The sequence below is a fragment of the Pocillopora damicornis genome, chromosome 11 (genome assembly GCF_964200805.1).
Source record: "Pocillopora damicornis chromosome 11, jaPocDami1.2, whole genome shotgun sequence".
NCBI lineage: Eukaryota > Metazoa > Cnidaria > Anthozoa > Scleractinia > Pocilloporidae > Pocillopora > Pocillopora damicornis.
Genome location: NC_142680.1, coordinates 15197451 through 15219943, shown reverse-complemented (window position 1 = coordinate 15219943; position 22493 = coordinate 15197451). Strand labels below are relative to the sequence as shown.

The 22493-nt window shown below is 38.1% G+C and overlaps 1 protein-coding gene across 10 annotated transcripts in view; it reads left to right on the top strand.

Annotated features, from left to right (window-relative positions):
• LOC113674443 (receptor-type tyrosine-protein phosphatase S) overlaps positions 1 to 22039 on the top strand; it is a 38524-nt gene extending 16485 nt beyond the window's left edge. For 2 of the 10 annotated variants that reach the window (XM_089187335.1, XM_089187328.1), the window contains exons 7-29: positions 421 to 705; positions 1178 to 1450; positions 2175 to 2564; positions 3655 to 3884; positions 4600 to 4663; positions 4823 to 4931; positions 5455 to 5600; positions 10698 to 10813; positions 11186 to 11273; positions 11952 to 12028; positions 12458 to 12494; positions 13256 to 13353; positions 13669 to 13788; positions 14259 to 14422; positions 14689 to 14824; positions 15220 to 15369; positions 15908 to 15998; positions 16282 to 16358; positions 17332 to 17466; positions 17666 to 17794; positions 18824 to 18975; positions 19566 to 19701; positions 20507 to 22039. In XM_089187335.1, the coding sequence (XP_089043461.1) occupies positions 421 to 705; positions 1178 to 1450; positions 2175 to 2564; positions 3655 to 3884; positions 4600 to 4663; positions 4823 to 4931; positions 5455 to 5600; positions 10698 to 10813; positions 11186 to 11273; positions 11952 to 12028; positions 12458 to 12494; positions 13256 to 13353; positions 13669 to 13788; positions 14259 to 14422; positions 14689 to 14824; positions 15220 to 15369; positions 15908 to 15998; positions 16282 to 16358; positions 17332 to 17466; positions 17666 to 17794; positions 18824 to 18975; positions 19566 to 19701; positions 20507 to 20581 (3278 nt within the window). In that variant the 3' untranslated portion in view covers positions 20582 to 22039. Of the gene's footprint in view, positions 1 to 420; positions 706 to 1177; positions 1451 to 2174; positions 2565 to 3654; positions 3885 to 4599; positions 4664 to 4822; positions 4932 to 5454; positions 5601 to 8529; positions 8617 to 10697; positions 10814 to 11185; positions 11274 to 11951; positions 12029 to 12457; positions 12495 to 13255; positions 13354 to 13668; positions 13789 to 14258; positions 14423 to 14688; positions 14825 to 15219; positions 15370 to 15907; positions 15999 to 16281; positions 16359 to 17331; positions 17468 to 17665; positions 17795 to 18823; positions 18976 to 19565; positions 19702 to 20506 lie in introns of those variants that run through there. The other 8 variants (XM_089187327.1, XM_089187326.1, XM_089187330.1 and 5 more) reach the window with 8 other exon arrangements.
• Positions 22040 to 22493: the final 454 nt, after the last annotated feature.

The following is a 22493-nucleotide window of genomic DNA, read 5'->3' as shown; positions in this document are numbered from 1 at the left end:
AAAAATGCTTTGTGCTGTGTTCTGTGCTGAATCTCTATCCACTTGCAATTGATGGAGGATTTATCCATTCATCCATTTATTAAATGGGAGCCAAGAGCAAAAAACTCTTTCACCTACTGTAGGTATTAAGGAATTGAACAGAGCAGTCTTTCAAAGACACATAGAAATAATTTATTTGTCAATTAGGATTTTTGAAATGACTTCTTTGTCTCTGTGATTTGACATGTATTTGCTTTTAAAATTCAGAATTCTGCTACATTTAGGTGATCATATTTGCATCCAGCACTTGGTCCTCCTGTTCAACTCATCTTTGTTTTTTAGTTGCCATTCCATCATAAATGTTTTACCTTAATTGAAGATTGAGGTTTGGAGAGAATCTATCTTAATAACTCTACACCATTCTTTTGCATCTGTCTTTAGATAAACCAATTGTCAAACTTAACCTTGAAGCACGGTCCACAACCTCTCTCTCCTTCACTTGGTCATTACTGTCAGATAGCACGAGCAATAATCCGCCGTACTACACTTTACAGTACCGTATGGATCAGGACAGCGCCTGGTTGCAAAAAACAATTTCTTCAGAAGTCAATTCTTATGTGCTTACTGGTTTACAGCCTTATACTTTGTATACTGTACAATTGCTTGCAACAAATATGCACTTTACTAGTGTTCCATCTCGTGTCACAGCAAAGACTGGTGCAGCAGGTAAGATTGAGACTCTGTATTCTGTACTGGTAGTTTGTTCGTATTGCTTGTGTGTAGAAGCAATGAATGATGCAGAATTCAGTTGAGAGTTGTAAAACCAAAACCCAGGAAAGTACAATAGCAATCTGATTAGGAATTCATTCCCAAACCCACTTGGGTAATTGTGAAGAATGACTCCCAGAAAAAACCTGTCGACTGACTAATGGCCAACTGTTGACTGACACAGATGGATGACAGGTGGTCATTACTGCAGAGATAACTCTCATATTCATTTATTAATACATGAGTTAATGAAATAGTCAGTCTAGGGGAGCTTTTCTTCATAATAACCCTCATCTGACACAACTCTCAAGAGAATTATCATTCACACACTAGACTTGGGTCATTTATCAAAAGAGAATTACATGTAAGAACCTTGGTCTGCTTCTTTTAATTTGTAATTGACCTTATAAGAATTTATTCTGTTATCTAGCACCTGGACCTCCTGAGAATGTCAGGGCATATGCAGTCAACAGGACATCTATTCATGTGGAGTGGGACCCCCCAAAGAAACCCAATGGACCAATAAAAACGTACTCTGTCTTTATCCCAGACAGTGTGCACTTGGTGTCTGTTAAGGAAAATGTTACTGAGGTTGTCATTGGACGTCTGGAGCCATACACCAACTACACTGTGAAAGTGAGGGTGCAAAACAGTGTAGGTACAAAGGAGAGCTCTGCCGTGATTGTTCAAACAAAACAATCAGGTTAGTTCTTACATCTGCTTTGCGCCAGGGATCTAATGAATCAAGGTGAATCCTTGGTATGTCCAGAAGTGCTTGCAGTAACTAAAAAGGCAAAAATTTGTCAAAGTTGCCAGATCTGCTGAGCTGATTTTGTTTTGACCAATTTGACTAAAATTCGTGACTAAAATTCGTCAAAATCATCTTTCTGCCAAACTGATTTCACTTTGAAAAGTTTGACTGAAATGCTCAGAAATCACCGAACCATGACTATTCAATTGGTTTGACAAAATTTTGTAAAATCTGCCATTTTCATTGCTGCATGCTTTTCTAGACATAAGTGGAATTGTTGTAATCTGCTCCTGAATATTTGAATAACTGTTGGAATAATGTCAACTCAGCTGGCACTATATATGTCAGTTTTGTTATGGTTTTCCATTGGATTGTGCCTGCAGAGCCTTACTGTCATATGATAAAACTTCTAAAATGATATTTACTATACACTAACTATATACTTTAGACTATATAGAGAGACCAATCATGACCTAATTGCACCACCTGACCAATCAGCTTATACGAACAGGACTTAAAACATTTGACTGACAACAACTATTACCTTGACTTAGATGATGACTTCCTCGCAGATTATCAAAACAAAAGTCACCACCTGCCACAACAGTCTGTCTCTGGACAATCAGACTACATTATCATATACAGACTAGGTAAACATTTGCCTTTTTTTTATCAGCCCCGAGTAAACCAGGTAAACTTGAGGCAAACATGACAGGACCTCACAGTGTGCGTCTAAAATGGACAAAACCAAAAAGACCAAATGGCATAATTGTGATATTCAAAGTAAGAATGTTCTGGAGGTTCAAGAACAGAAAAGGAGGGTACAAATACAATACTTACATTATTCCTGCAAAAGTTACAAACAAGAGGAGGAAAAGGAGACTTGCCCGTGAAACGTCAGACAATATTGTATGGAGACTAGATCCCTTCAGAGACATTGAGCTGAAAAAGATACAGCCTTTTGCTATCATATCAGTGCGTGTATCTGAGGCAACTAGAGATGATGACAAGGAACCAATGTGGAGTCCATTTTCCAGTAACCAGACCATAGAGACTGAGGAGGGAGGTAAGAGGACACAATAATATTGTTTTATTTGAGAGAAATTGGAGGCTGTTACTCGTTGTGGTGGGCAACTGTAAACAGGGATTTCAAAATAGGCCTACGACCACTGGAGTTCCATTGGCTACATGATAACATGTCACCAGTTACTCTTGTTAAATTAGTTATCTCCTGGCCCTTAGTAAAATTTTCATAGTCACTTACTTTGGCAGTTCGCGTCTGAAGCTTTAATTGTCATTGGCGATGTTCACCTTTCTTTATTCGCCTTGACATCCTTACAAACTGTTGGAAATAAAAAGAATTGTTTTCCACTAAAGATCTTGTCTACAAAGCCAAGTCTTTTTTTGAAATCTGTCCGATTGACTTGATGAGTCTTTACAGTTTTGTTGTCACACAATAACTCGTTCAGGTCTAAAACGTTTTTGGTCAATTTGGCAATGTTCACCTTGCTTATTCGCCTTGAGATCCTTATAAACTTTGTTGGAAATAAAAATACTTGTTTTTTTTTTAACTGAATATCTTGTCCAGAAAGCCAAGTCTCTTAAAAAAAATCTGACCGATTGACATAATGAGAGATTTACAGTGATTTGAGATTTACAGTGTCGTTGTCACGCTCAATAATATCTCGTTCACGTCCGAAGCTTTCTTAGTCATTGGCGATGTTTACCTGGCTTTATTCGCCATGAGATCCTTATAAACTTTGTTGGAAGAAAAAAAATTGCTTTTTTCCTAAAGACCTTTTACTTTTCTATGTGTTTAACTTCTAATAAGTTGTACTGGATTGAAGACCAACTCGCCGACTTCTCTACTCGATTTTATACGTCGGCGAGTTGAACTGTAGGCGACTTGACCATAATTCGGGGGGGGGGGGTTGATTATAACAGAAGAGTGTGGCTACTGTCATTAGGTTTACTTGGACAGAACTGACAAATATTTATGGAAGGAAATGAAACTTGAGGGCACTGATTGATACAATGTGATTCAATAGTAATCCTTGTCTGTCTATTGTAATGTGATCATGTTATTTTATTCAACCCTTTAATCCCTAACATCAGTAGGTATGTTCTCCATACTGTTTTCTTGAATTCCCTTCCAGCACCAGGTGCTCCAAGTGATGTCAAACTGGAAGAGAAATCAGCCACATCCTTGTTAGTGACTTGGAAATCACCTGAGTATCCAAATGGAATTATTCAGGGATACAGGATAATCTACTCTGACAACACAGGGAGAAACGTCAGCACAGCAGATATCACAAAAGGGCTGACCAATAAAACATTGTTTTATCTATTAACTGGTCTCAAAGAGAATGCAGAGTACAAAGTTTATGTAAGTACAATTGTAACAGTTTTAATGAACTACTGTAGTTAATTCCATGCAAAACTAAATTTGTGAATCATGTGTGATTCTTGAAATCTCACTTTTTCACCCTTTTAATGCACACTGGTCAAAGTATGATCAGTTTTGGGCTTCAGTCACACAGTGCGACTGAAGCATGATTCTTGAAATCACCAGTTGAGTTTTCAGTATGTACTTTGTCCAAGTGGTAGAGCATCTGCAGTATCAGTGTTGATTGGGAGTGTTCACAATTCCTGTATTTTTCTTTGTTTGTTTGTTTTTTTTGCTGGGGTGTGTATATGTCTGTGTCAGAAATTAACTAACATTAAAGGAAGGTTTTTTTCAGTCTTTTGGTGGACTGGGGGTGGTGGGAGCTAAGAATGGGTCAAGAATGACTGACCCCTTAAACTCTTTTCACTCTAACATCAGTATGCATATTCTCCATACTCTTCTCTACATGTGTTCTGTACATTCCTAGCAATCAAGAGCTTCTTTAGATGGTGACCGTTTGTTTTATTCTAGTAACCTGAAAAATTGATTCAAGGGATTGTAGTTTATAGAGAGAAATTAGATGCCAATCACTCTTAGAGGTCAAGTGTTATATCTACCTAATGACTGAGATGAGAGACGAAATTCACAAAATATCTAATATCCTTGTTAATCAACTGTTATTAATGATGCTTCTGATGTGCTCTTCCCCCAACAGGTTCAAGCTTTTACTAGTTATCCAGGGAAGGTCAGCTCTCCAGTCATTTACAACAAAACACCAGGTTAGGCTAGAGATATATACTCTATCATGTCTTAAAATATAAACAGAACCCTGTGCAAATAGCTACATGTACCTTTAAAAATATAATGTTAAACCATTGTTTGATGATCAATATTGTGAGTTTTGTAACTGATTTGATCATTGTACTTTGCTGCTTCAGTAGATGTGGCAGAACGTACTGGAGTGGACACTGGATCTCTGTATGGTGGAGTATTTGCTGGGATAATAATTTTGGCTTTTGCGATCATCATTATTGCTTTAATTATAAGGTAGGATGTCCAGTTTATACTCCCACTTAATTGTAGAAAAGACAAGTATTTAGATGTGGCTTGGGGCAGAGATTCAATTGGGTAATAGTCCATTTTACAGTTGCGTGCTTAGTTGCCAAGCCCTTGAACAGGAGTGAGGTTAAGGGTGACTTTGTTATGATACAAATGTTGCTGCTTTTCAAATGTAAATTACCTTGTTATTACCCTAACTAGATACTGGTCTCTATCACAACATGGTCACCTTCAGCCTCACTCCAAATCAAGGGCTTGGCAACTTAGTACATGTACAACTGTAAAATGGCCTATTGCCACTTTTCTCCACTACGTTTGAATTTCCCACAATGTAACAAGATTTCAGATTTCTGGAAGTAGGCATCTTTAGTTCAAGAGAACTGAGAGGTGCTTCAAATGTTGTGGTGTTAGTGTGTAGTTTTAACTCGTTTGTGATTGTATGCCAGTTCTGAAACCATGGATGGGGGAAAGTTTTAGATTCTTATCAGAGTTCATTGAATTTAATCAACAGAAAACACAGAAGACGAAGAGATTCCACAGAACTCAAGAACAATCGTTATGCTGTGGCTAACTCTAATGACAGTGGGATAGGAGATAAGGACTCTCTTGACCGTGTGCCTGGGATCAAGTATCTTCAAGGGCGACGTGGATCAGAAGGTTCGGAATCATGGGTTTAGTTAGTATGGAAAGCTTCTTGATTTGTATTTTGTACAATGCATGCTACAGATCTTCAATCAAGGATTGTCCCACCATTTGGGATAACTTAATGGAAGATTTATCTGCTGCAATAAGGTGATCAATGGATTTCTCTTGGTTTAGAGCTTTTTATTTCAGCAGATGAAGTCATTAGCAGTAAGCACTTTAATAGGATTTTTAGGAGAAATTGCCCCCAAAAACCTGGAAAAAAACGCCATTGTGTGCTGAACGTAGATATTAAGGCAACCAATAACCTAAAATAGACAATAATTGGAAATTGCTTTAAGGTGCCTTAGTCCAAACTTAAAGTGTTAAATTGATGGAAGCATAAAATATAAATTTAATACATCTTAATTCTGTAAGATGAAATTCAATTTTCTGAAAACATTATTTATTACAATGAAAGTATACATGTTTGTATAATTTGACTGAAATTGATAAATTTCTCTTCTTTATTGCAACTGTACATTATAACCTTTTTCTGCCAGCAAAAAAGTTTCATAATCTGTAAATATAATGAGAATTGCCATTACTGCTTTTTACAAGTAAAGAGTTTTGGAAATAATTGGTTTAACAAAAAACATGATATTTTAAAAACCCTTATACCAAGTAATGTTAATTACAATACTGGTCAACGTAGTTCAAGTGTAAAGATTCAGTATGGAACTAATGGATCAATAGAAAATGTCAAATTTGGAGAACCCAGCTTCAAATTCATTAGGGTTAAAAATTGGCTGCAATTAACACCTGACTAATAACAAAGGTGTGACCATGACATGGTGCCAGTAGGGAAGTTTGAAATACTAGAGTTGGAAATGAAGCCCAGAGATTCTACTCTTAACCCTGTACACCTCAACATCAGTATTTGTATTCTCCAAACTGTGCTCTTAAAATTTTCCATGATACTGACAAGGAGAATTTGTTTGGCAATTGAGAGCCTCTTAAATTGGAGATCATTTTCTCTTGGGGATTAATGTTTTAAGGTTTCCTCGGGAAAATTTTGTGACAGCCACTGGATTGGTTGAAAGGTCAAACCTTTGTTGATAGCAATCATTATTGATAAAACGATTCCACTGTAGAACAGTGGAATATTGGAACATTGAAACAGGTGTCTGGTGGACAATAAAATGATAAATATTGAGGAAAAAGTCCTAAATTATGTTTATATTATTAACTTGTAAAAATATTGTGGAGGAGTTGAATGGTTCCTCATGAGATTGAATTTTATCTTAACATTTCAATTCATTTTCAGTTCAACTAAGGTTGCACTTGCATAACTTTTTATTTTACTTTTTCATGCTTAAATATTAAATTAAATGTTAACTTTTTTTAATTTTTATTTTTTATTAAATTTTCAGTTTTTGGCCTTTGATTGTGTTTTAATGGTTTTTATTGGCAGATGCTACACTCACATTGTTAATTTTCTTGCAGCATGTGACATACCTATTACACTAACCACACTAAACTAACATGCATAATTAACCTTACAATAAATGCCTAATCATTTCTTTCCCACTTTTTTGTGCTAATATTCATGTAACTATAACAGTTTTGAATCATGCTAATACCTCACTATCATCTGAAATCTAGAAGATTTTTTGAATTTGGGAGTTTTTTTTTCTTAATTAATGTTTGCGAGACTTCAATATGACGAACATAAGAATATATTGATAAATATTGTAAATAATTAAATTTTGAAATTATCAAATTATCGTATAATTATCAAATGCAATAATTTACCTGAATACTGTAGAATTTGATTTTAGAGTGAATTATCCCACTCATGAATAAAATACTGTGGTGCAGTAAAAGTATTCTTAAATGAGGCTTCTTGATATTGCAAACAACAGGAATTGAACTGCTTTAAATAATGAATAAATTTGCACTTTATTAAACAAATTTTATTATCAATATTATTGTCTTGTTTGAATGAACCACAAGAAACCTTTTATTTTCATTTATTCATTGCAGTAAGTTATAGAATGGAGTACTTATTCATTTATAAGTGATTTATTATGGCTTTCAAATCGTGAAAGCACATTGCCCATTGAAAAAAATAAAGTGAGATTTGTGGTTTACAAAATTTTAGGAAATTTTTTTATCAAATCTGAGTTTTGTGGGTTTTTTGGTACCTTCACTTCCTGTCTAATTGCAAATTTTAGAAAGATATCAAACAGAAAAAGTGTTACAACTATTATTTCACAATTGCTTCCAATCCCTTCTGCATACTCTGAAGGATTGCCATGCTTCTTGGTTGGCTCTAGTGTCAACAGTGCTTGTTGAGTGATGAGAAGTTTATTTCGCTGTAAAATGCACTTGTACAGATGGGTAATAATGATTTCCAAACAGAACAATTTTCCGTTGAGTTTTGAAAGCGACCCTGGTTTGCTTTGGGTTTGCCTTACTTTAATCTGTGATTGGTCTAGAAAAAACTCACGCCACCATCTCAACCAATCAAATACAGAAGTTAAACCAATCCTAATATGATCACTCACGTTTTCCCGCGCTTCAAGCAGATTACCAGTTTTTACTTTAAGTTCTGATTGGCTGAACATGCCGTTAACATTTGCTCTGATTGTTTGTTGCTATTACTTTGGCAAATGTTCTTTAACACACAATTGAAAACGGCTCTTAACTATAATTTTGATGAATTAGGCTCTGGAAATTTTTTCTTTGAGACAAAAATTAATGCAGGGTACATTTTAAAAAATATATATTTAATTTTATTCCAAATCCCGCCAGAGAATGCTGAACATAAGTAACTTTTTTTAATATAAAGATTTAAATTACATACTTAAGGTTGACGAATGATGTAATTGACTCAGATGTAAGTGAAAGAAGCTGATACATCTCAAATAAATCTAACCAAAATGATAAATAAATTTTTTAGAAAAATATTTTCAACAAACACGATGTGTGCTGGGAGATAAAACATCAAGAAACTCTGAGGCCTGGAAAAGATGCACTTTAAGTTCAGGTGATTGCTTAATTAAGAACAATAAATAAATGATAAAGAGTAATATGTAAGACTATAGTAAAATTTTTCTTACAATACTCGATGAGGTTAAATCAGAATTTGAGTGTTCCAGTGCAAAGTTTCAGCTTTGTATTTAAGTAAAATGCCTGTAGGATTATTCAAATTGAATATTAAACATAAAATGTATGGTAGGTAGGTAAAGCTTATCCCAGTTTCCATAACATGAGGTGACAAGGAGTGCTGCTACTCCCCCCTGGATGGGATGTCAGTCTATTGTAAGGTTACCCATTTATACTCCTGGGTGCACACACAATGTTTGGGTCACTGCCCAAATGTTCAAAGGTCAATTAGCACTAACCCAAGGTTAAATTTTAATCCAGGTTTGTTCATTCCTTTGTTCAAAGCCTTTCTGGGATTATGTTCTCTATTCTTTTTAGAGCATCCATTCATCAGCTTGTAGCGAAACAAACTTGCAATGAATTTTTTTTAAAGCTTTCAGAGCTGAAATCCAATTTCACACTAACCCTGGGTTATCTTAACCCAGCTTTGAACGACCTGGCCTTGGTCTCCAACTCGGTAATTAAAAAGCCAGCATTTTTACAAGCCAGAGAATAAAGCTTTAATGATTAAAATGAAGATCTTCAATTAGAAATTTATGACCTTAAATGTTTTATAATTGAGAAGACTGATCAATTCACTGGCTATTGATCCGTGAATTTGCATCTACTGTTCCTCACAGATACAGATAGTTGAGGACCTCTACTGTTGCACTACGGTACTGTTGGAATTATTTTCCTCTAGATCATTGTTAAACTAAAACATTGCACACCGCAAGTCATGTAGAGAGGGTGAGAACTGGGATTGTTTTATGAAAAAACGCGTTATTCTATCGGTTGGGGCGTCGGACTTAGGGTTCAGAGGTCTGTACCTGGCAGGGTCTTTGTGTTGTGTTCTTGGCCGAGACACTTAACAATCACAAAGTCTCTCTTCACTCAGGAGTACAAATGGGTACCAGTGAACTTGTAGGGGGGCTGGGTGAACTTCTAAAGTGGCTGACTAACCTGTGACTGGAAACAGGTGACTAACCATTCATTCCATCCATTTGCGACGAGCTTCAACTGGATGGGCTTCTTCCTAAAAGTACAGATGTACCGTTTGGGAAAGATGGTGGAGTGGGGTGAGAAGTTGTTACCTGGTAAAGGGCGTGGGGTGGGTTGAGGAGTTGTTGCCTATTTAGAAGGCAAGGTGCCAACTGTTGCATTCCTGTTGAAATAGCAGAGATATTGACATACACAAAAATCAAGAATGCTGAAACTTTTGCGGTTGGACAAAGTTGTGTCGCTAATTCTCCCTGTACACTTTCTACGAACCTTGATTGACTTTAAAAATTTTACAAACAGGTAGAAGTAACTGTAAACTTTACTTGTGATTTAAAGCAAGTAAGAAATGAAATCTATGATAAAAATGCTCTAAAAGGCCTTAAAAACCCAAGAGCCCTTAAAACAAGATGGTGTTTTCAGCAATAAAGTAGAGTAAATTTGTATAAATTTAAAATCCCTATCATCTAACGAACAGTAGTGGTCGGGTGTATTGGCTGAAGAAAAATACATTAAACTTAAGACCCAGTTTGCCAATCTGAATGACCCACATGGCAATTCAGGTAAAGCTTAGGTTTAAAGGTTAAAATAGCCTTTTCCGGGAGAAGAGTGCACAGAAAAGACAGTCAATCTTGGAGAAAAAATACCTTTATTTCTGTGGAGAAAAAATGCTGATCAATCAATCTGGTTCGTCAGTTGATTACCACACTCTGGTGTCACACACTTTCCACCCAGTCGTTTGGTCTTCACCAAATCCAAAAATTCAAAGGGATGCCAATCGTTTTTTTAGAGTTATCATATTAACCTTAAACTTATAGCTAAGTTTGAAAAATTCATCTACTTTTGAGCGATGAAAATGTGTATACTTTTTTTTTAAGGCAGGCAGATCCTGCAGTCATTATGATGGGTGATATAGAAATCACTGGACGTTCCTTAATGGATGTATCACGTGTTACATCAAATCTTGTTTCATTTAATTTGCAGATGTAGTGGGTCCAGGAAAGTTTGTAACAATCAAACCCATTCCTATTGAAAAGCTGAGAGAATACTGTGAAATCAATCAAGCTGATGGCAACAAGGCATTTAGAGAAGAGTTTGTGGTGAGTTAATAGGGTAAATTTCTACAGAAGTCATTTTTGCCAATAGATAAACGTCATCCTCTGAGAATGATTGCTCATCATTACACTTGGTCGTCAGTTCTCTTCAAGGATTTCGGTTTGAGCTCGAGGGGACAGACGAGAAATTGGAGGTTGCGAGGTGAAAAAGAAGGGGGTCTGGGCAGAGTAAGAGAGAACTTCCTTTAACCCAGGCTCTTGCCGTTTTTCGCTCTCTTTTTTTTTCCTCATTTCCATTGACCAAGAGCTCGTCTCCGGCAGCTTATTAACCTACTCGTTGGGTCAAACTCCACTTATTGTTATAAGCTGTACGCTGAATCATAACTTCTGATTTTTTTGTTGATTTTCCAACTGCAGTCCATCCGGGTACCAGGAAACTTCACATGGGAGAGCAGCCAGAGACCAGAAAATAAAGCCAAGAACAGATACAAGAACATTATTCCATGTAAGTCCAGTATACTATATAACCAGAAGCTAATCTCTATAATTTAATTAAAAGTGGCCCAAAGTTACCAACCAAAAAAAAAAAAAAAAGAAGAAAGAAAGAAAGCTAGAGATTGGGGGGAGGGGGTTCTGCCCCTACCCCCTCCCCCTTATCTTTCCCGAATCTCAGTTACTCAGGTATTTCCTTTTGACTATTTCTTTGGTCATACAATTATTTATTTCCGTTAAAAATTAAGGTAATTTCCCCTTTCCTTTTGTTACAGGAACAAAATGAAACGTGGCAGGCACTACGTATGATACGCATTAGAATATACCACACAGGTGAATAATGCTTTTCGCCCACGCTGATTGGCTAGTTCGAAAGCGCTTAGGAAGTACTATTCACCTCCCGGGCAGCCGAAGAGACAAAATCGCGCGTCAAAAATTTAATTTCTGACATTTTTGGTGTATTGAAATAGAGAAACTATATTTTTGGTTGCTGTGTGGTATATAATAAAACAATTATTCACCTCGGTGTTGAGTGAAAGTGGTGGATATTTACCTCGCCGCTTAACCTCCACTTCGGTAAATAATTGGTAGCTATCTGAAAGAGTGTATATTTGTCGGGCATTAGACTTTTTGATAAAGTTTCACGTCAGGCCAACCGTCACAATTGTGTTGCTCTTTGACTTATTTGCAGATGACCACACGAGGGTGCAATTAGTGGAGTTGGATGGTTATCCAGGAAGTGATTATATCAATGCCAACTTCATTGATGTAAGTACAACAACAAAAATAACAACAGTAACGATATGTTTAAACCTTTATTCCTTTACAATGATCGGTATCTAGTTTTTCCTCTCGAGATTATTGCCAAATCAAACCTCCAGGCCATGAGAATTAAGGAAATGATTGCCAACTACAGAAGCTCTTGATTATTACTTATTCTCTCTGTCAGTTCGATAGGAATTATGTCGTGCACAGCATGGTGAATATTCAAACTGATATTTGGGTGTTATAAGCGTTGGACTAAGGTGTGAGGTTTGAAGCAGTTATAGCAACGACAACAGTTGTGCACAGTTGCAAAAATCAGGTTGTGAAGTATCTCCCATGAGTTGCACTCAGGTCTCTCCCGGCCTGGCATTGTTAACTGGACTACCTGATAAGTTCCTTATTGACTACTATTTGTTTATTTTTTATTTTTAGGGTTACAATCATCACTGCAAGTTCATTGCTACACAAGGTTTGAGTTTCTTTGTGTTCTTTCTGCTTCAATGGAACAACCTATCTTTGCCATGGGAATGTCCCACTCAATTGCCATCAATGATGCTGAACGTTCACTCATAATATTTGCTTGAGCAGTTGGGTTTTTGTCATGGATTCTCGGACGCTACCAATTATTAAGCAATAATAATTGTTAATAATTATATCAAAAGCATAGACTAGCAGGTAGTGAAACCTTTACACCCCAACATCAGTATGTATGTTCTCCACACTGTTTCCTCCACACATTTCTTAAGGTGAGATGAACGACAGCTTCCCAAGTTACTGATCATTTTCTTTATTCTCGTGACCTTAATGTCTGCTTTAGGGCTGAGATTGTGGGGAGAAATTAGATGCTAATCATTCTTAGGAGTCAAAGGGTTAAACTTATCCAGGCGGGTCATGTTTTAACTACTAAATATGATGCATCGAAGGCAAAAGAAAAGAAAGAGAGAAAATAAGGACGAGAAGAGGCTGGACGCCAACAAAATGATCCCCTACCCAGTTTTGCTCGTTTGAAAAAAATCAAAAGCTATCAGAGACGGACGTATATTATGGAGGCGTCAACGAGGCCTTTATTTTTCCTTTCACTTGAGGTTTGACCTCAGGACTCGACAACAGCTCTTGACCATAGTGCCACATATTGGGGTACGAGACAATTCTCTAACCAACCCCCCCCCCCTCTTTTCCATTCCGCTCCGCGCTGGCAATTTCTAATAACGTCTTATACATACATTTCAGGTCCTGTTGCTAGCACATTTGGAGACTTCTGGCGAACAGTCTGGGACCAAGGCGTTTGTATCATTGTCATGGTTACAAACATGGTGGAAGGAGGACGGGTGGGTTAAACTACATTTACACTGAACATCATTTCGATAATATGTCGGAGACTGGACCCGAACGTAGTTGAGTTTTGATTGACACTGCAAGTCAGTGCAGTGATGCTTGTCGCTTTAGAGGGAGTGGTTTTTCCTAAGAAAAGGTATGAGAGAACAAAAAACGGTTTTGTTTATAGCAAGAAAACCTGTGATTGTGACTTTGGGATACTAAACTCCTACTGCCACCAAGGCAATCCCGAAAAATACATAGGTCATACGTAGAAAGAACCATTCAGAATGCAAGTAGAATTTTAAATCAAGAATGTTTGTCTTTAGATCAAGTGTCTGAAGTATTGGCCGAGCGCCAGTCCAGAAATGTACGGTCCTGTCCTGGTTTCTCCGGGTGATGAAGAAGAACTTGCTGACTATGTGATTAGAAAGTTTTCTGTTCAGATGGTGAGTTTGTTTTGGATTATTTTGTACCTACGTTGCTTTCAGTGACATGGTTAGTGAGCCTATATGAGTCCGTGAACGATTTAGTCAGTTGAGTCAGCCAGCCAGTGAGTCAGTCTCTGAGGAGGTCAGCCAGACAGTTAGTCGGTGAGTCAGTCGGTCAGTCTCTCAATCAGCTAGTGAGCCAGTCAGTCAGTCACTCTATGAGTTAGCCAGTCAGTTAGTCAGACAATAAATTGGTGACTGAAACAGTCAGTCAGCGGTGAGTCAGTCAGTCAGTCGTTCTGTCAATCCGTTTGTGATTCAATGATTTCTTGGACAGTTGCAGTCTGAGATCTGTGAGCTCGTTTGAAGTACGTGTGTAAAAAAATTACAAGATATCTACCCAGCTACATAGGATAATACAGGGAAACTGCAAGTTGACTAAGGTGCATATAAGTTCTAATGCTGACTTTCCTTGTTATCTTTCCTAGACCTCAGACACAGCCGAGTATCGCGCCCGTGAGGTGATACAGTATCACTTCACAGCTTGGCCTGATCAGGGGGTCCCTACCCACGCAACCTCCTTGCTTGCTTTCCTGAAGAAGGTCCGTGCGTCTGTGCCAGAGGATTCTGGGCCCATTTTGACCCACTGCAGGTAATGAGATGGGACATTGGAAATAATTTTTCGCAGCTGTCGTCCGTTACGCTCTAACGACAGCCACAGAAATGAGTCGAAACATTGCGGCGAGGTAGACGGGCAAAGTTCCCTTGAAAAATAGACGAAGAGGAAATTTTTTTTTAAATTTGCGTTTAACCTGTTTTATATTATGTATTAGAAGTTTTTGTATCCTTCTTCCTCTTCGTAGAGACACTGTTGTTATGATAAAAGATATTTATTGGCCTTTACCATTTATTTTGCAGTGCTGGTGTAGGACGCACCGGGACATACATTGTACTTGACGCCATGTTGGACCAAATAGATGCTGAGGGGGTGGTAGACATCTATGGTTTTGTCTGTCATATCCGTCAACAGAGAAGCGCCATGGTGCAGACAGAGGTATGGCATAATTTAACGCGGGGCGTGGGGGGAAGGGGGGGGGGGTAAGGGATCGGAGGAATTTAGTTGTGTCACCTAAAATATACTTAATGCCCTTAGGCTCTAGAAAAAAAGACTCTCAGACCCCCCTCGATAAATATTGACTGATCCCCTTGTCTCTCCTTAAAACCATGAGAACCCCCACCCCCCCCCCCCCCATGAATAATGACTGATCACCGTCCGTTTCCATTGAAAACGATGTGATCCCCCCTCCCCCTCACTCTCAATAGAAAGGTCCTCAGGCCCCCCTCCCCGTGCGATAAATAATGACTGGTTCCTTTGGAAGGACTTATGATATAATGACGTGGACGGTTTTATTTATTTATTTATTCATTTGTTTAATCTTTCTACGACAGGCCCAGTACGTATTTATCCATGACGCTCTGGTGGAGTATGTCACATGTGGCAGTACAGAATTTGCTGTGCGTGACCTACCAGAGAACTTGCGTGTTCTTAACACCATTGATCCAGACAGTGGAGATTCGCTTCTGGTGGTGGAATTCAAGGTATTAAACTTCTTTAAACCAGTAGATTTCGTGGAGTTTTGAGAGGGTCTTCCGACCGATTTGGGGATGCAGTGAGGTGTGAACAATTCTTAGAAAGTACTAGACTTCTCAAAAGTGTGTTTTTGTGAGGTTTTGATGTTTCACCGTTCAGGAGACAACACAGCTCCTTCTGATCATAATGTTTGATTCAGCAGTAATCTGCCGCGAGAATTTTGATTCTTGTGACACTTAGTGGTTAAAGGGTTAGGCGATCTTTCATCAATTTCGTAAGGGTGTAAGCCGATGTCATTTTGGAAACTTAAACTTCTTTAATAAGGGATGAAAGAAGCTCAAGGCTTTATCTTAATAGTTTTCTACGGATATACATAGGCATACTAAGCAAACAATAGCTAAGGAATTGAAAGTGCTTTTATTCCTTTTCCTGGTTTGTGCCGTTTCGAAGGCGCTTTGTGAAGAAGAGTTTTCGCTTGCAGTATTTTATTAATAGTAGTAGCAATGTTTTACTAATATGTACTCATTGATTGATGTTATCATGCAGAACCTTGGCCTGGGTGACTCAGATTACGATTCATTCATCAGCGCCTCTCAGCCTGAAAATAAATCCAAGAACAGATTTGCCATACTCCCATGTAAGTTGAAATAATTTATAGGGAGTCTTATTTATAAAGAAATTAAAGGCACTCGCCCAGGAGATTTATTGAGAGGCACGGATTCGAATTTCGTCGAAGCCTGAATTTTTTCAGGTTTTTGTTTTGCAATTGCTTAAAGCTCATTCCACCTGCGCGGATCATTTCTTTGCTTTATTTCTGTACCAGAAGTCCAATACAATTTATTTCTTTAAAAATTGAGAATAAAATAGATTGCCTTAAACGTAATATAAATTACCTTTATATTATTCTATTTTCTCTCCAGTTGATCGATCAAGAGTAAAACTGTGGCCTTTCACGGGTATGGTGGGGTCTGATTACATAAACGCAAGTTTTGTAGACGTGAGTACATCATTATTCAAATAATAATTGTTAATAATTATATCAAAAGCATAGACTAGCAGGTAGTGAGACCTTTACACCCCAACATCAGTATGTATATTCTCCACACTGTTTCCTCCACACATTTCTTAAGGTGAGATGAACGACAGCTTCCCAAGTTACTGATCATTTTCTTTATTCTCGTGACCTTAATGTCTGCTTTAGGGGTGAGATTGTGGGGAGAAATTAGATGCTAATCATTCTTAGGAGTCAAAGGGTTAAACGTATCCAGGCGGGTCATGTTTTAACTACTAAATATGATGCATCGAAGGCAAAAGAAAAGAAAGAGAGAAAATAAGGACGAGAAGAAAATGAGATTAAAGTTATTGGAACCGAAGTTACGTGTAATTGTGTTCATCATTTATTTTAAAAACATCCACACACTTACGGTATTAAACGTGAGTAGGAAAGTACATATTAGAGAACGAAAACTTACAAATAAACTCACAATACGGCAAAATATATACCTTAACGGTGCATCGCTTTACAGGAGAAAAACGAAAACGACGACGCTGCTTTTCACAAAGTGGACATGAACATTGGTCCACAGGACTAAATTTTTACTCAAAACGCGACAAATTACTCGACTTAATTACGTACATCACGCAACGATACAAACACCAACCACAAGTACGCAATACAACTAATGAAACATACAAACACTCACTGGTAATTAACACGTAAACACAATACACACAGGAGACGGTTTGACAATAAGTTTCGCGATTACAGATATGATCAGAATCAGAGGGTTATCTTGGTACAACACCGAATTCTCTTGACTGGTTTGAAAAGCAGAGAGCTAGGAAGAACTCACGCTTAGCTTTCGGGTTTCGGTTTGTACTACAAGTGCCCATAAATTTTTTCGGCAGTTGTGTGTTTTTTTCATTCCAACCACACCGTCTTCGTTGTTTTTTTTTTCTATCTGTTTTAGAGTTTCCAGCAGCGCGAGGCATTCATTGCCACCCAGGCCCCGTTGGATACTACGGTCGTTGATTTCTGGCGAATGACCTGGGAATATGAAGCGAATTGCATTGTCATGTTATGCACACAGAACGAGAGAGAAGAGGTTTGGGAGTTGATTTTTGTTTTAAGTCTAATATCTAATTGGGTACAATTTCTACTCAACGTTTCCTTTATTTTTTGTTGGCGGGCTACTTGGCTTTAGAGCAGATTTCTCTTTAATTTTCAGTTGTCTGTGTGTTTGTGTGTTTGTTTGTTTGTTTGCCTGATTTACCTGATTTGCTGCATTCATTTGTCGTTTTCAGGGAATCTGTGCATCTTATTTGCCTCACAAAGAGGAGTTCATTGTTTATGGTTTGTTGATGATCGAGATTGAAGCGGAAGATCTGAGAAATGGTTTCTGTAGAAGACAACTGAAAATTACGAACACAAAGGTGAAAAAATAAACATTTTTTTTTTGCGCTCGTTACGATGGAAAGAAAACTAAGGGAAAATATATGGGCGTGTTTGCTGTATTGTGCGTAACTTGATGTCTATGGTTTGAAGAACCTTTGCCGTTACTGTTCCAGTGAATTGACCAGTAATGAAACCTCCATACAGGAAACAGCGGTTGATACCATCAGCCGCTGTTTCCCGAGGACTGGAAAAAGTGTCTCCAGAACAGAGTTGTCTCAGTAGAGAACGTAGCATATAAGCGACGTATAACTCACCGCCGGGGTTAACCCTTTACACCCTAACATCAGTGTTTATATCCTCCTTACTGCCTCTATACGTTTCCTGAAGCGCTGACAAGGAGAATTTGTTTAAAGATCAAGAGCTTTATGAGTTGGTGATCACTTCCTTGATTCTCATGACCTTAATGTTTGATTCAGGGGTGATATTGTGAGGAGAAATTAGAAGCTGGTCACTCTTAGGGGTTAAAGGCTTAAGGCTCGAAAAAGGACCCTTGGATAACAAGTTCCGCGCGCCAGCGATCAAGCCAGCTTTTCTTCATGAGTTCTTAACGGTGCCTCATGATAGTCCACTTTTTTCCGACTGTCTGTCATTATTACTTTGGTTTTGGTCGCACGACACTAATTGAAACACGCTCACGATAGCTTTAAACATCGTATTCGATAACATCGTAGCTTGCAGAGCTGGCGTAATTGTGGCGAGCGAGGGCTCGGAATTTTCTTGGTGAAAGTAATAGCGGCCATTTTTGAATTTTACAGAAGCGGAAGGCTGGGAAGAGAAAGAAATTTGGATCAAGGGGGGTGAAAGACGGTCAAAAGGAAGGAGAGGGGTGGGGGCTGGGTTAATAGAAATTCACCCCTTTCTCCGCCCCCCTTACCCTTACCGTCCACTCAAGCTTTAAATCAAACATGACCGGTCGAATAGCCGATCGCGAGCTTGCAACATTAAATTGCCTTAAAAGGCACCTTCCCTGCAGGGTAATAATCGGGATTCAATGCTTTCTCTTGTAGAGCGGTGAAGAGCGCACCCTTTATCATTTTCATTTCACGGACTGGGCAGAGCGCTCAATTCCTCTTAATGGTGTCGGGCTTCTTGACATGATGAAATGTATCACAAGGGTGCAGCAGCAGACAGGCAATGGACCAATAGTCGTCCACTGCAGGTAAACCCTTTGAAAGTATCACATGAGACGGGTCAATGTCAGTAACTGAGCAACTGCGCACCTACCCCTCCCTTAACCCAACATTAATCCTAACTTGTTATGAGTTGACTGTTTTCGGGTTAGGGGAGGGGTAGGTGTGTAGTTCTTCTAATACTGACATTGATCCCATCAAATCTGGTAATTTTTACCATTCTCTGGATTGACACCAATTTCTTCAAATGTTCCATCTGCAAAATAAGATGAGTTCGTGCAATTTTTAGGTCCACATCTATGTTGAATTTAAAAATCATCCGCTGGAAAATGCGCAGTCCCACGTTGCTTATGGCGTCAACAGGCTCATTTATTTTGTTGTCAGTGTACTAGTTCTAAACTTTGCAAATTTGAATATTTCGAGCAGCGAACTAAGATTTTGCTCACTGGCTTAAATTGAATTGCGAATGGCAGTTTTGATAGTTTCAACTTAATATTTTCATGAAACATAAACACGTGGCCCATTGAACGTTGTCTAGTACGGAAATATTTTATAATTTGGTTATTATTCCATAATAAGCGAAGGAAACGAATTTCATCTCTGGTTCCCTCTCTTCTAGTGATGGAAGTGGTCGTACTGGCACCTTCTGCGCTATTAATATAGCGCTGGAGCGGGTCAAACTTGATGGCTCAGTAGACATGTTTCAGACCGTACGGCGCTTGCGTACTCAGAGACCTCTAATGGTACAGACAGCGGTAAGGAAAATGAAATGATGTTACTCTTTATTCCAATAAGCATCTTAAACGTCTTGTGACTCTGAGGGGGAATATAATAACGGCTGAAACGAAGTTTACGACCGTAATCTTCTTTTTCTTGTACGAATCCATGCCACGATGTGTCACGTTCCTTTTTTTCGCTTTAGAAAAGAAGTGATAAATTGAAGGAAACGATTAAATGAAATAATGGCAAGAAAGCAAATATTTAAGACATAACGATCAGCAGTTTAGGAATAAGGACGCTTTTAAATGAAGAAGGTCAAGAGGGATTGTAAAAAACAAATTTGAAGAATTTGTTCAAAATATTTGCAAGATGCACACGACAGAGCCGCTTGTAAAGATGCTTTAAGATGCGATAAAAAAGATAATTTTTTGCATGAAAATGATCAGTTAAAGCCTAAGATGATTACTGATGAGCAGAGTGGGGTGGGATTATTGATGAGCAAAAGGGCGTAAGGTGTATAATACCTCTTTCAGACCCTTGCCCCTCTCTCCATTCTCGTCTCTAGCCAACAATTACTTTCTCTAGGTTATTTAAGTTCAATTTGCTCCTTGCTCTTTTGCGACCCATTTCCCCTTGCTCCTTGTGGAACCTTGAAAAGCATGTTGCTGTTACCCAGCGCCGTCGATCCTCGACACAGTTTTTTACAATTTATGCCAGGTGGAACTACTAAATTAAAGTTTTTGGATGCATAATCATTAGGTAATTGATTTCTGTGGATACACTTTATTATTCTTGTCATATCGGCATCTTGCTAATCTTTGACTGTCTTTTCCATTACAGGAGCAGTACAAGTTCTGTTACGAAATGGTAAGATTGTTTGTGGACTCCTTCAGCGATTATGCGAACTTCAAGTGATGCAAAAATACTGGAATATCTTCACAAACAAGACAAGTGCTATACAAAGTGTTGCACATTACGTGAGGCCTCTTGTCTCAGAGAGCTGGTAGAGCCCTTTAACATTATTTATGAAAAAGATTCAATGCCCTCTTTGTTGGAGAAGTCAGCACCATTTCTCATCGGATAGAGAGAACAGACAACTCAAGAAATGGATACAGTGATCTTTTATTCTCGATGAATGACATACCACCAAAAAAAACCCTGCACGGAAAGAGAACTTCGTGCCATATCGAAGTGAAGTTCATGAGTTGTTGGTAGTGGTTCTTTGAAGTTAAAATGTGCTTCCCAAGTGCACTTAAAAGGAAAGGAACGATTGTTTCGATCACGGTATTAATTTTGTTTCTGCAATAATGTTTAATTCTCATGGGTATTTTCTTGGAAAAGTGATGTAATAGTTAAGATATTTTAAAATTAGTGCTAAATTGCTCAGACGCATAATTCTAGAATCTCTGTAATTACAACTGGACCTCACTTGACTTTTCCACGGTTTCATTAGGGTTTCATCCCTTTACAAGCGCTCGGGATGTCCCGATAGAAAAAGTTTCTCCGTGATAATTGTTGGAATGTTCTGACAGGAAGTCAAGGGATATTTTTGTGTAGTGCTATTTTTAATGTAATATTTTGTATAGCTTCAAAGAAGGCATGCGCGAAAATCTTTTCATTTTTGATGCTATTACTTATTTTATTCATCCAATTGTATAAAGGCTTTCAGTCGAAGAGAACAAAAAGGTATTTTTATAGGAGTTATTTCTTTTGTAGCAAGAACTTTTTTCAACAGTCGTCAAATTTATAAGATGCAAACGACACAAGGAAGTGTAGAATACCTTTGTAGACAGAATTTGTAACACATACCAGTGCATAAGGTATTTTTGCAGCATGTAGAAACTTCAAACCTATGACTCGGATGGAGAGCCGTAGTTTTTTCGCAATTTCTCTCACGAATTATTTTTCATTAAACAAATTCGGAGCCATTGAATATGCATCGCTCCATATTTGAGTCTTGGGAAGTTTTCATGGTAGTATTCTGTGCTTCAGACTCGTTTCCAGTCATTAGGAAGGTTTAGAGGAAAGCGCATAGCATCAGGGGAAAACGTAATCTTAACGTCCTTTTCAGCATAACATGTTAATTACTAAGACAACACCCTGCCTCCGGCTTTGGTGCCATTCGGTAGCAAGTGGTATGACTTTTGTCCTCAAATTAATATAGAAATAGATTCAAGATTAATTTTCAAGGTCCAAATTCCCACTCTGCAAAATATGACTGAGTCTAAAACCTTCAAATATTTTTACCACTTCGGTTCTCGATTACAGAAGCATTTTAGTAATTTAGCAAGTGGTGCCCAAGTTTGGTAAGTCTGATAACTTTTGTTCGTCACCATAAAGAGAACAAAATCGAATAAATATGCTTCGAAATCATTGATTGTATCAGTTGTACGTGCTGTAGCTTAGAGTGCGAATTCTGCAACGGTAAATCAACTGGACTTTTTCGGTTGTTATTTTGTTTACCAACAACAAGGTTCGTGCAGAACCTATCAATCAAGATCGCTCACGAAAAAGCATTATTCATCCACTTTGAGCGCCCTCGTTTGATACCCCGCATTCCGCTCGTTGTTTAGCTTTCCGCGCATGCCAAGTTACCGAAAATCAGCAGTATGCGCCTACAACTTGAATCAATACAGGAGAATTGTTTCATTTTAGTTAAGTCAATTCCTGGTTTTTCTATTTCCATGTGCTTGCTTTTCTTTTAATTATTTGTCAAATTGCCGCGCTCTTGGTATACGCTGTTAACTTCTCAGGAACAACTAGACCTTCTCTGGCCTTCGAGGACCAAACAATCTTAGATAATAAAGTCATTGAGATGCGTTTGAAG